The sequence below is a fragment of the Lagopus muta genome, chromosome W (assembly GCF_023343835.1).
Source record: "Lagopus muta isolate bLagMut1 chromosome W, bLagMut1 primary, whole genome shotgun sequence".
Classification (NCBI taxonomy): Eukaryota; Metazoa; Chordata; class Aves; order Galliformes; family Phasianidae; genus Lagopus; species Lagopus muta.
The window spans coordinates 3,209,484-3,222,787 of NC_064471.1; the positions used below are offsets into that span (position 1 = coordinate 3,209,484).

General features: G+C 44.5%; 2 protein-coding genes across 9 annotated transcripts in view; one reads left to right on the top strand and one right to left on the bottom strand.

The window, feature by feature from the left end:
- The window catches only part of LOC125686405 (uncharacterized), a 354,680-nt gene that overhangs the window by 167,101 nt on the left and 174,275 nt on the right, over positions 1 to 13,304 (top strand). The window lies entirely within an intron of this gene.
- LOC125686395 (nipped-B-like protein) overlaps positions 1 to 13,304 on the bottom strand; it is a 254,045-nt gene that overhangs the window by 104,474 nt on the left and 136,267 nt on the right. For 4 of the 6 annotated variants that reach the window (XM_048930315.1, XM_048930314.1, XM_048930317.1 and 1 more), the window contains one exon: positions 5,417 to 6,046. The exons of 1 other annotated variant lie outside the window; for it this stretch is intronic. In XM_048930315.1, the coding sequence (XP_048786272.1) occupies positions 5,417 to 6,046 (630 nt within the window). Of the gene's footprint in view, positions 1 to 5,416; positions 6,047 to 12,146; positions 12,196 to 13,304 lie in introns of those variants that run through there. One more of the 6 variants, XM_048930319.1, reaches the window with a different exon arrangement.

A 13,304-nucleotide genomic window follows, 5' to 3' on the forward strand; every position in this document is an offset into this window, starting at 1 on the left:
GACTAGGGTCTCTAGAGGGGACCAGACACCCTACGTCGAACTAATGATTCATTGGTCGCAAAAAAATGTGCAGCAGGTTATGGCACTAGTAGGTACTGGGGCAGAAACATCAATTATATATGGTGACCCAAACCAATTTTCAGGCACTAAGGCAAAGATAGGTGGGTTCAGGGGGCAGATGATCCCCGTAACCCAAACGTGGTTGAAACTGGGAGTTGAGCATCTACCGCCCCGGGAGTACAGGGGGTCTATCGCCCCAATTCCAGAGTACATATTGGGAATAGACATCCTGTCAGGTCTGACTCTCCAAACCACTGTGGGAGAGTTCAGATTAAGGGAAAGATGTATTAGTACCCGGGCAGTGCAGGCAATTATAAGGGGTCATGCAAAAATTGAACTGGTTTGTTTGCCACAACCGTGCCAGATCACAAATACAAAGCAGTATAGAGTCCCAGGTGGGCAAGAAGTTACCAAGACTGTGCAGGAGCTGGAGAGAGTAGGGATCATTAGACCTGCACACAACCCATACAACTCCCCTATATGGCCAGTCAGGAAGTCAGATGGTACGTGGCAAATGACAGTAGACTACAGAGATCTAAAGTCACGCCCATAAACCATGCGGCCGTACCCAACATCACCTTCCGCAGGGATACATTAAGTAGAGAAATAGAAACATATCACTGCGTTCTGGATCTAGCAAATGCATTTTTCAGCATTCCAATTGCTAAGGAATATCAAGTCCTGTTCGCATTCACATGGGAGGGCAGGCAGTGGACTTTTCAAGTCCTACCTCAGGGATATGTGCATTCACCTACTTTTTGTCATAACTTGGTAGCGCGTGACTTGGCAAATTGGAACAAGCTGTCACTGTCAAAATGTACCACTACATCGATGATTTGATGCTAACGTCTGACTCAATCGAGGCATTAGAGAAGGCAGTACCATCATTAATTACTTATTTACAGGAAAAAGGGTGGGCTATAAATCCACAAAAAGTACAAGGACCAGGGCGGGCTATCAGTTAAATTCCTGGGTGTTATCTGGTCAGGTAAGACTAAGGTGTTACCCAGTGCAATCATAGATAAGATCCAAGCGTTCCCGATTCCCACAAAACCGAAGCAGTTGCAGGAATTTTTGGGTGTATCGGGATACTGGCAATCCTTTATACCCCACTTAGCACAACTGCTAAAACCTTTATACCGATTAACAAAAAATGGCCAAGTATGGGATTGGGGTAGAACGGAACAAAAAGCCTTCCAGCAAGAAAAAAAATAGCTGTTAAACAGGCCCAGGCGCTGGGTATATTTGATCCAACCCTTCCAGCCGTACTAGATGTGCATGTAACCCAAGAAGGGTTTGGCTGGGGGCTGTGGCAGCACCAGAGTTCCATTCGAATCCCAGTCGGGTTCTGGTCACAGATTTGGCATGGAGCAGAAGAGAGAGACAGCATGGTTGAAAAGCAGTTATTGGCTACCTATTCTGCATTGCAGGCAGTAGAACCAGTAACTCAGACAGCAAAGGTTATTGTTAAAAAAACTTTACCGATTCAGGGGTGGGTAAAAGACCTAACTCACATTCCTAAGACCGGGGTGGCCCAATCACAAACGGTAGCACGCTGGGATGCCTATCTTAGAAAAGCCTCCTATCATCTTATCCACTGAAGGAAGAACTGCAAAAGATACCTGGGCCAGTAACATATCACAGTGAGACACCTGAGGAAATAGTGGTTACTTGTCCAAAGAGCCCTGTACAGGAGGGGAAATGCCCTATTCCAGAAGATGCCTGGTACACAGATCCAGCAGAGGGAACCCAAGTAGGTGGTGAGCTGTCGCATACCATCCCTTGACTGAAACGATACGGTTCGAAGAGGGGGATGGACAAAGTAGCCAGTGGGCTGAGCTACAAGCCGTGTGGATGGTGATAACTCAAGAGCCTGGCAACAGCGCACTGAACATCTGCACAGATAGTTGGGCAGTCTGCCGAGGGCTCACGCTCTGGATAGCACAGTGGGCCACTCAGGATTGGATGATCCGTGCCCGACCTACCTGGGGCAAAGATATGTGGGTCGATATATGGAACGTGGTTAGGCACAGGACTGTACAAGCATACCACGTCTCTGGACATCAACCCTTGCAGTCCCCAGGCAATGAAGCTGACACACTGGCTCGAGTCCGATGGTTAGGAAGTACGTCAGCAGAAGACACAGCCCACTGGCTGCATTGCAAATTATGACATGCAGGACAGAAAACCATGCGGGCAGCGGCTAAAGTATGGGGGCTGCCCATACAGTTACCAGACATTGTCCAGGCATGTCAGGACTGTGATGCTTGCTCACAAATGAGACCAAGACCTCTGCCGGAAAGTACAGCCCATCTCGCTAGAGGACACAACCTATTACAGCAATGGCAGATCGATTATATAGGTCCCCTTCCTTGATCTGAGGGAGCCAGATATGTCCTAACCAGTGTTGATACAGCGAGTGGATTGATGCAATCCTATCCTGTAGCAAAGGCAAACCAAGCCTATACCATCAAAGCTCTAACTTGGTTGATGCCGTCATAGGGGACTCCTGAGGTCATTGAGAGTGACCAAGGTACGCATTTCACAGGTGCAACTGTGCAGAAGCGGGCTGAAGACAACAACATCGAATGGCGGTTTCACCTGCCCTATAATCCAACGGGAACAGGCCTAACAGAAAGATATAATGGGATCCTGAAGGCTGCTCTGAAGGCAGATTCACAGTCCTTACAGGAGTGGACCAAGAGGCTCCATGAAACCCTGCGAGACTTGAATGAGAGACCAAGAGATGGCAGACACAGTGCTTGAAGAATGTTACAGACAACTTGGGCCTCCCTGCTTAGGATCCAAATTACAGTCAAGGACACCTTGCTCAAGCCACAAGTTGGCACCATGAATAATCTTCTGCTCCCTGCCCCTGAGGACCTAGAGCCTGGGAGACACAAGGTAAAATGGCCTTGGAAGGTGCAAGCAGGACCAAAATGGTGTGGTCTCCTTGCACCTTGGGGGAGATTGTTAGAGGGTGGGAGATCAGTAAACCCTTCAGTAATTGGTACACGACCAGCAGAGGAAGCAGTTGACACCCCTGTTTTCATTACAAAGGGGACATTAATTATGTCCATGTGGCAAATTAGACCACCCCCCCCCCCCCCCCCCCTTTTGGTACCTGATACAGTGATTCAGCCACAGATATCAGGCCAAAGAGTGTGGCATCAAAGACCAGGACGTGCCCAGATACAGGCGCAGGTATTGACTCAAGACCAAAATGCAGCCTGTATCTTACTGTGGAGGGCAGACCTACCCCTCCTTGTACCTATTGAACATCTGTTTTACTCCCCTTGAGGTTTTAAGTTCACAGGACAGCTGGCAGGAGCAACATCATTCCATCATGCTCCAGTGTCCATGGGGAAACATTGTGACACCCTGTGGCACACTGCTGAACTTTTGGGAACTGGTGAGCATGAATCAGAACTGCTACTGGTCCTTGAAGGAGATACGCCTTGAGAAAGAACATCAAGTACTGGTGCAACAGAACCGTGTAAAAGACTGACAATAATTGCCTTTAATTGTCTTGACATTCTCCATTGCGGCAGGTATTGTACATTTGTCATGATATACACTGTATTTTAAGTCACCAAATTGCAGGAGCTCATTCCCTACCTGCTCAGTCATTGGTTCATTCTGTGAAGGTGTAGAATGTATTGGAATTCCAAGGTCACAGACTGAACCAATGGGTGAGCTACGTAAGTGCCTGGAGTGGGTGAGGGGAGGGTCTAGAGCCACCCCTTCTGTCTCTGCATGGGAAGTATTGTAATCTGAGTCTGTGTGGGTCCCCTTTTTCCCCCAACCTTCTCTCCTGCGGCGTGATGGTATGAACAGGGGAGGGTCACATTCCTCAGCTCGTACCTTTCTCCAAACTGTTACTGGGAGGGGTGAGTTAATTCCTCTTTGATATCTTTTCCTATAGTGCCTATTTCTCAAATAAAGGCTGTCATTGCCTTAGTTTGCTTTATACCACCAGAGAATAAATGGTGATCATTTGTCCCAAAATAAGGCAGCAACTCTTGCACCTGATCCACAGCAATTGCAGGAACTCAAAAAGAACTGACACCTGGCAGAGGATGTAGGCACAAGTGAAGCATAAGGTTAGAATCCATATTTAGTAAGATGGTTATCAAGCAGCAGTGAAGAAGACAGACTGCATTATACAAAAATCACAAATTAGTGTATACTTATAGCTATGTAATTATGGTAAACAAACTTCATAACTGAAGTGTACAATTTCCTGAAAGCCTGAACAAAAAATGGAAGAGTGTTTTTGTCTTGCTTTAAGTGCTTGAAACCTGTCACGCTCCATTAAAAAACAAACAAACAAACAAACAAAAAAAAAAACCAAACAAACAAAAAAAACCCCACATATTTCCAAATGTTTCTCAGCTAAAACATGCTGCAGAATCTAACCTAGCAGTGCAAAAATAAAAGTAGCTTTTGAGGAAAGAAAGTATTAATAAACAAACCACAACCTTTCCATAAATAAATTTAAAATTAGTGCAAGAGATGTAAACACAGCAGTGAAATCCCCCCATTTAATTAAATAAAAATTAAATGTAGCAGACACCTCTTTTGACATGAACACCCATTTTCTCAGTAAATTGACAAATAACATTTTAAATAAGATTTGATTTAGTTACCAAAAAAGGAATATCTAAAGAGTTAAACTTTTTAGTAACCAGAACAATTATATTCTTATTATTCTCTCTCTCTCTTCCCTCCAACGTTTTGGGTTTGTTTTTTTTTTTTTTTAATAAAGAAAAAAAACTTTGAATAGGGAGAAAACATCCTCTCTCTGGTGAACACTTGAACAACATACAATATAGAAGTATATATTACCCAATCATTACTGTACCTTTAAAAGAATAGATACGATTTTAATCTAACACCTCCTTTACATTAGGAACAAATAGGGATATTAATAGATGAGGATAAAATATTTCCTACATTTTCTTAAATTAGGCAATATAGGTAGTTAACGAATAATCCAACTACCATAACAGTACAAATGTTATATTATGGTACTACTGGGATTTTAGAAACTTTAGAAACAACATTAATTGTCCTTTATTCAGTCTCATAGTTCAAATAAAAATGGTTTAAAAAGAATTCTGAAACACAAGAACTTCACTTTCTATACAGTAATATCTCAATAAAGAATATCAGCTATTAAAAAATATGCACGTATTAGAGATTACAGTTCATTGTTGGAGGGAATGAAGATGAATGTCATAAAAGAACCTACACTGAATAAATAGAATTGAACTATGTGACAAGGAAAGGAAGTTAGTTTTTATGTTAGATATATAAAATATATATAGTGTATATACACGCACAATCCTTTTACCTTTATCTTGCACTTCTTTTGAAAATCGCTCCCTTTCAATAGCTGATTCACGTTCTATCCGCTCAATTTCAGCCAATGCATCCAATTCTACTTCATCATATGACGTTATAGTTCCTTGTTGCGAAACCTGTTGCTGTGTCTGCACCACAGGAGTTTGAGGTTGTTTTGCAGCAACTGAAGTGTTCTGTTGTAAAACAGGCACTTGTGCCTGAAGGAAAACTGTCTGTTCATGCTGCGGCAAACACTGAGCAGTGTTTACTGGGCGGTTAACATCCTGTGGAGTAACGGGTGTTTTAGAAGTCTGTCCTGGGTACTGCACATTAAAAGGAATATCACCCTCTGATACACTGCTGTTTTCCAAACCACAAAGCATATCATCCTGCTGGTCCAAATCCGAAGATCTTACACGAGAGAGTCTTAATGTAAGCTTAGTGGAGTCCTTGGAAGGAGAACTAATGATATCGTACATTGCAGCTTTTTCAGTCTGGTCTTTTTCATCCTTGCCTAACTTCATTTTCTTTTGTTTCTTTTGCTTTCTTTCTGGAGAATCTAACAATATGTCTGGGGGAACATCTCTAGGTGATGAATAAGGTGGAGGCTGAGATTGTAGGATTAAAGGTGGTCTTGATCCTAGAATAATAATTCAGAAAAACTGAACAGTTACGTTGTTTCATGTTTTATATATTAACACACTAAATATAACCTAAATAATTTTAATGTGTATTTGTACATATAACTGTGTTCACAAAAGGTCTAAGTAATATTGGTAGGAAACACATAATTCCTAGATCAAGATGTAATCCAGATATTCACACTCTATTTCCTAGGAGCTTTAGCCATCCACTGCAGCTGGAGAAGGGATAATTTCAGAGAAGATTGAACAAAACAAATTAAATTAAAAAGTAATAAAATAGTACCTGCAGGTTCATAATATAAACTATTAGAAAATAGTCAGTGAAAGTAAGCTGACTATTGAAAAAGATCAAAAATATTCTTCATAAGGTCCAGTGATGCAGACTTAATGATCAGTGTACCGGACAACACACAAACGTGTTAAGGGAAGATTTCCTACCTTACATGTTCATAGGAAGATGAAATTAGAAAATGTCTTAAAAGATAAATTGGTCTTTCCTTCTTACTTAACTTCGATTCAGACATTTCTTTTTTTTTTTTTTTTTTAAACCATTCCTTGCCTTATCACCTCCTTTTTTCTTTTCTTTTTAAAGTATAAATATTTACTTCTACATGCACTCACTCCACATTTTAAGTATACCTAGAGGACATTTTTCATTAAAAGCATTCTCCAATTCATCATATTTTTTGTTCCTCAAATTAAACCAAGTCCCCATAACTGTTAGCCCAGAAAAAAACTTTGAGAAACAGATAACTTTTCAACTTCTTCTGACTATGATTTTAAGCTATAATTATTAGCTTAAAAAGGAATATTAGTGTATATAAAAAAGATTACAATTAAGGATGAATAAAGCTCCAGCCTCCTCTTGTTCAACTAAAGCAAACATTTCTCTGATCCCATTCATCTATTAGGGAATACTGTTCTTCAGAAAGAAGTGAGTGTTGTAGGTCATCGTAAGTCAGTACTTCTAAAAACACTGAAAAAATTTATTGGAAGACAGGTCCCCACGTGCTCCATTCAAGAAACACCACTGAACAAGAAAGCATCTTTATTCTGCAGCTTAAATGTCCAATGAATAATATTTCTTAAAATATCTACTAAACTATGTACTGACATATAAAATGGCTATGTCTGCCAAAGCTTCAGTTCAAATGAAAGGTACTCCTTTACTGATGATTTTATACAGACTAATATACTTAATTTTCTCTCTCCAGTATATTGTGATATTGTGAGACATCCTATAGGCTCTGTATGCAGATCTGGGTATAAAATGGGTTTATCTTACCCAGTTCTTCCTGACTATGAGAAACAACCCCATATCCTGCCAATAATATCCACAACGCTGGGAAGCCCTGTTTTGACTCAACCTGATTCTCAAGATCTTTCCACTACTTCATTTTGCTTTAGGCAGCAAGCTGGTTGGGCTTAGCACCAGGTCTTTAAACTGGAGCTGATGGGGAAAGGAGGTGTACTGCTGAGTGACAGAGAAGAGCCAGGAAACTGTCTCTTTAGGAAGCAGTAGGGGAAAACTTCAGATTTGTCCCAGAGGTTTATGGGAAGGCTCCTCTAGGAAGGTAATGCATCTGAAAGCCCAGCTGAAGTACCTCTATACCAACGTACACAGCATGGGAAATAAGGGGAGTTGGTGCACTTGGAAAACAATGATCTTGTTGCTATCACGGAAATGTGGTGGGATGATTCACATAACTGGAATACCATGATTGAGGGCTATAAACTTTTTAGAAGAGATAGGCAAGGTAGGAGGGGCAAGGGAGTTGCCCTCTATGTTAAGGAATGGATAGACTGTGAAGAGCTGCCTCTGAGAAGTCAGGATCAGGTTGAGAACCTGTGGGTTAAAAATACAAAAGACAGCTGGTGGTCAGGGTCTACTATAGGCCACCTGAACAGGGGGGAGTCTGTGGATAAGGACTTTCTGCTTCAGCTGCAAGAGGCATCATGCTAACAGACTCTCATTCTGATGGTGGATTTCAACCACCCAGATATCTGCTGGGAAAACAACACAGCCAGCTGCAAGCAGTCCAGGAGACTTGGAGTCCAATGACAATGACTTTCTGGTTCAGATATTGGACAGATCCACCAGAGGTGAAGTGTTGCTGGACCTGGTGCTCACCAACACAGAGGAGATCATTAAAGATATTAAGATTGGAGGCAGCCTGGGCTGCAGCGACCATGCCCTGGTCAAGTTCCTGATCTCGAGGAACATGGGCCAGGCAAAGAGTGGAGTCAGGACCCTGAGCTTCAGGAGAGTGAACTTCAGGCTGTTTAAGGAAGCACTGGATGAGATCCCCTGGAAAACTGGTCTTAGGGACAAAGGAACAGAATAGAGCTGGCAGCACTTTAAGAATGTGTTTCCGAGAGTACAAGAGCTCTTCATCCTCTAGAATAACAAATAAAACAGAGAAGGTAGGAAACCAGCATAGCTGAACAAGGACCTGCTGGTCAGACTGAGGGGAAAAGTATAAGCAGTGGAAGCAGGGACAGGTGGCCTGAGAGGAATACAGGGATGCTGTCAGGATGTACAGGGATAGGATCAGGAAAGCCAAGGCATGGATGGAAATAATCTTAGCAAGGGATGTAAAAAAGAAGTGGTGTTTCTTTAGGTACATTGGTCACAAGAGACAGGCAAAGGAGAGTGTACCCTCTCTGATAAATGAAAAGGGAAAACAAGCCTCCTCAGATGCGGAAAAGGCTTAATGAGTTCCTAATGAGCTCCTTGCCTGGGTTTTAACTGCTAGTCAAGCTTCCCATGCCTCTCTTGTCCCTGAACTTCCAAGCAGGGGTCGGGGGAGCAAAATCCCTCCCAGTATAAGAGCAGAGCAAGTCTGAGATCACCTCATGAGGCCGAATGCATCCAAGTCTATGGGGGCCAGATGATATGTATCTTAGGGTGCTGAAGGAACTGGCTGGTGCGGTTGCCAAGCCACTATCCATTACATGTGGAAAGTCATGGCTGTCAGACAAAGTCCCTGGTGACTGGAAAAAGGAAAACATCACTCCCGTACTCAAGAATGCAAAGGAGGAGGACCTGGGGAACTACAGACTGGTCAGCCTCACCTCTGTGCCTGGGGAGATCGTGGAGCAGATCCACACCGCTGGCTCTTGGACAACCTGTTATCCGCCAGTACCCCCAGGCCCTTCTCCACAGAGCTCCTCTCCAGCAGATCATGTCCCAACCTGTACTGATACTTCCTTCCCAGGTGTAAGACTCTACACTTGCTTTTGTTAAGCCTCATCTGGTTTATTGCTGCCCAGAAATCAGGGTTGGGGCAATCCCAGATATGAGTACAGATTCAGAGATGAACTTCTAGAGAGCAGCCCAGCCAAGAAGGAATTGGGGGTTCTGATGAATGAAAAGCTGGACGTGAACCAGCAGTTTTCAGTTGCAGCCCAGAAGGCCAACGGTATCCTGGGCTGCATCAAAACAGGGGTGGCCAGCAGGGACAGGGAGGGGATCGTCCCCCTCTACTCTGTCCTTGCGAGGCCCCATCTGGAATACTCTGTCCAGGCCTGAGGCCCCCAGTACAGGAGGGATGTGAAGCTGTTGGAGTGGGTCCAGAGGAGGGCCATGAAGATGATCAGAGGGCTGGAGCATCTCTCCTATAATGAAAGGTCAAGGGAGCTGGGGGCATTTAGCTTGGGGAAGAGAAGACTCTGGGGAGACTTCATCGCAATTTTCCAATACTGGAAAGGAGCTTACAAGCAGGAGGGGGACTGACTTATTACACAGGTAGATAGTGATAGGACAAGGGCGAATGGATTTAAACTGAAAGAGTGAAGGTTTAGGTGAGATGTTAGGAAGAAATTCTTCACTTAGAGGATGGTGAGGCACCAGAACAGACTGCCCGGAGAAGTTGTGGTTGCCCTAGCCCTGGAGGCGTTCAAGGTCAGGGTTCCTGGGAATTCTGATTGAGTGGTTGGCAACCTTGCCCCTGACAGTGGGGTTAGAACTAGATTACCTTTGAAGTCCCTTCCAACCCAAGCCATTCTATGATTTCCCTTCCCTAATTCAGATGCTACACTCAATCACAGCATTTTAAGAGTTGGAAGGGACCTCTAGAGATCAAGTCCAATCTCTCTGCTAAAGCAGGTTCCCTACAGCAAGTCACACAGGAAGGCATCCAGATGGGTCTTGAATATCTCCAGAGGACACTCCACAACTTCTAGGGGCAGCCTGTTCCAGGGCTCTGGCACTCTCACAGTAAAGAAGTTCTTCCTTGTGTATGGAACTTCCTATGTTCCAGTTTTTGTTTGTTGTCCCTTGTCCTGTCACTGCACACCACTGAAAAGAGCCTCCATTTAGTTGACTCCCACCCTTCAGATATTTATAAACATTGCTAAGTTACCCTCTCAGCCTTCTCTTCTCCAGACTGAAGAGTCCCAGGGCTCTCAGCTTTTCCTCATATAGTAAGTACTCAAGGCCCCTCATCATCTTTCTCACTCTCAGCTGGACTCATTCTGGAAGTTCCCTTTTTTGCTTGAACTGAGGAGCCCAGAACTGGACACAGTACTCCTGATATAAATCATCAAGTCACCAAGGTTGCAAAAGACTACCAAGATCATCTAGTCCAACCATCCACATACCACCAATATTTCCCCACTAAACCACATTCCTTATTACTACCTCTAAACATTTCTATGGCCTCACCATGGCAAAGTAGAGGGGGAGGATCACCTCCCTCAACCTGCTGGCCATGCTCTTCGTAATGCACCCCAGGGTACCATTGACCTTGGCCACAAGGGCACACTGCTGGCTCATACCAACCTGCTGTCCACCAGGACCCCCAGGTCCTTCTCTACAGAGCTCCTCTCCAGCAGGTCAGCCCCTCACCTGCACTGATGCATGTGGTTATTCCTCCCCAGGTGCAAGACGCTACGCTTGGGTCTTGCTGAGCCTTATCAGATTCCTCTCTGCCCATTCTCAGCATGTCCAGGTCTTGTTGAATGGCAGCATAGCCTTCTGGTATGTCAGTCAATCCTCTCAGCTTTGTATCATAAGCAAACTTGCTGAGGGCAGACTCTATCCCTTCATCCAGGCCATTGATGAAGGTGTTGAACAAGACCAGACCCAGTACTGACCCCTGGGGAACACCACTAGGTAAAGGCCTCCAACCAGACTCTGCACCACTGATTACAGCCCTCTGAGCTCTGCCAATCAAGCCAGTTCTCAATCTACCTCACCATCCACTCATCTATCTCTCATTTTCTAAGTTTCATAACAAGCACGTTGTAGGAGACAGTGTCAATCACCTTGCTGAAGTCAAAATATACAATTTCCACTGCTCTCCCCTCATCTACCCAGTCAGTCATGACATCATAAAAAGCTACTAGGTTGTCTGAGTGGATTCACCAAGGGGAAATCACATGTTGACTACTCCTGATAACCTTCTCTTCTAACTGCTTGGAGACAGTTGTTCCATCACCTTCCCAGGGACAGAGGTGAGGCTGATTAGCCTGTAGCTTCCTGGATCCTCCTTTTCGCTCTTTTTGAAGACGAGTGTGACGCTGGCTATCCTCCAGCCTTCAGGCACCTCTTCTGTTCTCAAAGACCTTTCAAACGCAATAAAAAAGATTTGGCAATCACTTCTGACAGCTCGCTCAGCACACGCGGGTGCCTTTTGGACACAGGACCCTTTGAGACCTGTGAATCCACATGTGTTGATTTTGTCTAGATTCTCTCTGATCAGATCCTCTTTGACCAAGGAGAAAGACTTCCATTCCCCAGATTCTCTTATCTCCAGGCTCTGGAATTCCCAAAGGGCAGTCTCAGTATGTCTTAGTATAAAGAGAAAAGCAAAGAAGGCATTCAGTATCTCCGCCTTCTCAGTGTCCCATTACTAAAACAGAGACCTCATTCAATTATAGACACATTTTTTTCCCTAATCCTCCTTTTACTATTGACGTACACCAATAAAACCTTTCTTGTTAACCTTGACCTCCAACACCAGATTTAATTCCATGAGAGCCTTAGCATTCCTCATTACATCCTTTATAATCAAGATGTTACAATCACAAAATAAACAAGAGAGTTAAGCGAAGACGACAACAATAACAAGAGAGAATAAATGGAAGGCTTACCCTTATGCTGGGCTCACCACAAAACACCAGATGGAGGAATCTCCAGACAAGATCCATTCCCCCTGGTAGCCAGCTCTTCAATAGGTCTAGGATGGATGGAGCCTGGCTCCCCCCCTTCCAGCAGCACAGGTGAATTGCCTTCACCTGTGCTCCTCTGGCTGACTCATTGCTCACATCAGGTGATCAATCAGAGATTCAGGCCCTGACTCAGCAGCTACCATAAACTCCACCCCTTCACGGCATGAACCAATGATCAGGTTGACTGAAGAGTAAACTTTCCCTAATACAGAGATCCGCTATATCGTGACGCTTATACAATTTTATCGCGATGTGTGTTGGTACAATTCAAGATGAGTGATGATTAGTGGATGTCCATACTCTTCTATGGGCCAGTGCTCGATGATGTGACTGGAGGCATGAGGTCCTGAGGTGCAGGCCTGCTCTATGTTCCATCAGTCCCATGCAGACCATCACTGGATGATGTACGTGATCTGACAGCAACACTGGAACGCTTGATGGCATTTTGTTCCTTCCGGTGATCCTGAAGGCTCACAGACTCACGGGGAGTAATACAGATGTTTCACAGGTACCAGGAGGGGAAGGTCTGCTCTCCAGGGCAAGATACAGGCCGTATTTCTATCCTGGGTCAACACTACCGCCTGTACTGGGGCACGCCCTGGCCGCCTGTACCACACCTTCTGGCCGGATATCTGCGGCTGCATAATGATATCAGGCACCAAAGGAGGTGTCCTGATCTGCCACAGGGACACGATGGGGGTCCCTTTAGCAATGAAAATTGGAGTGTTGACCACAATATCAGTAGGCCATGTACCTATTACTGGAGGGACTACTGAGCCTCCCACCTCCAATAGTGTCCCCCAAGGTGCAAGTAGGCCACACCACTTGGGTCCTACCTGCACCTTCCAGGGCCATTTTATTTTATGGGTACCCGGATCTAAATACTCAGGGGCAGGGAGCAGAAGATCATTTTCGTTACCAAACTAGGGTCTTACCTGATGATCAGTGCCTGTAATTTGGATCCTAAGCAGGATGGCTCATGCCGTCTGCAACATTCTCAGGGAGCTGGGTCTGCCATCTCGAGGTCTTTCATTCAGGTTCCGCAGGGTTTCATACAGTCTTTTCGTCCACCTCTGCAAG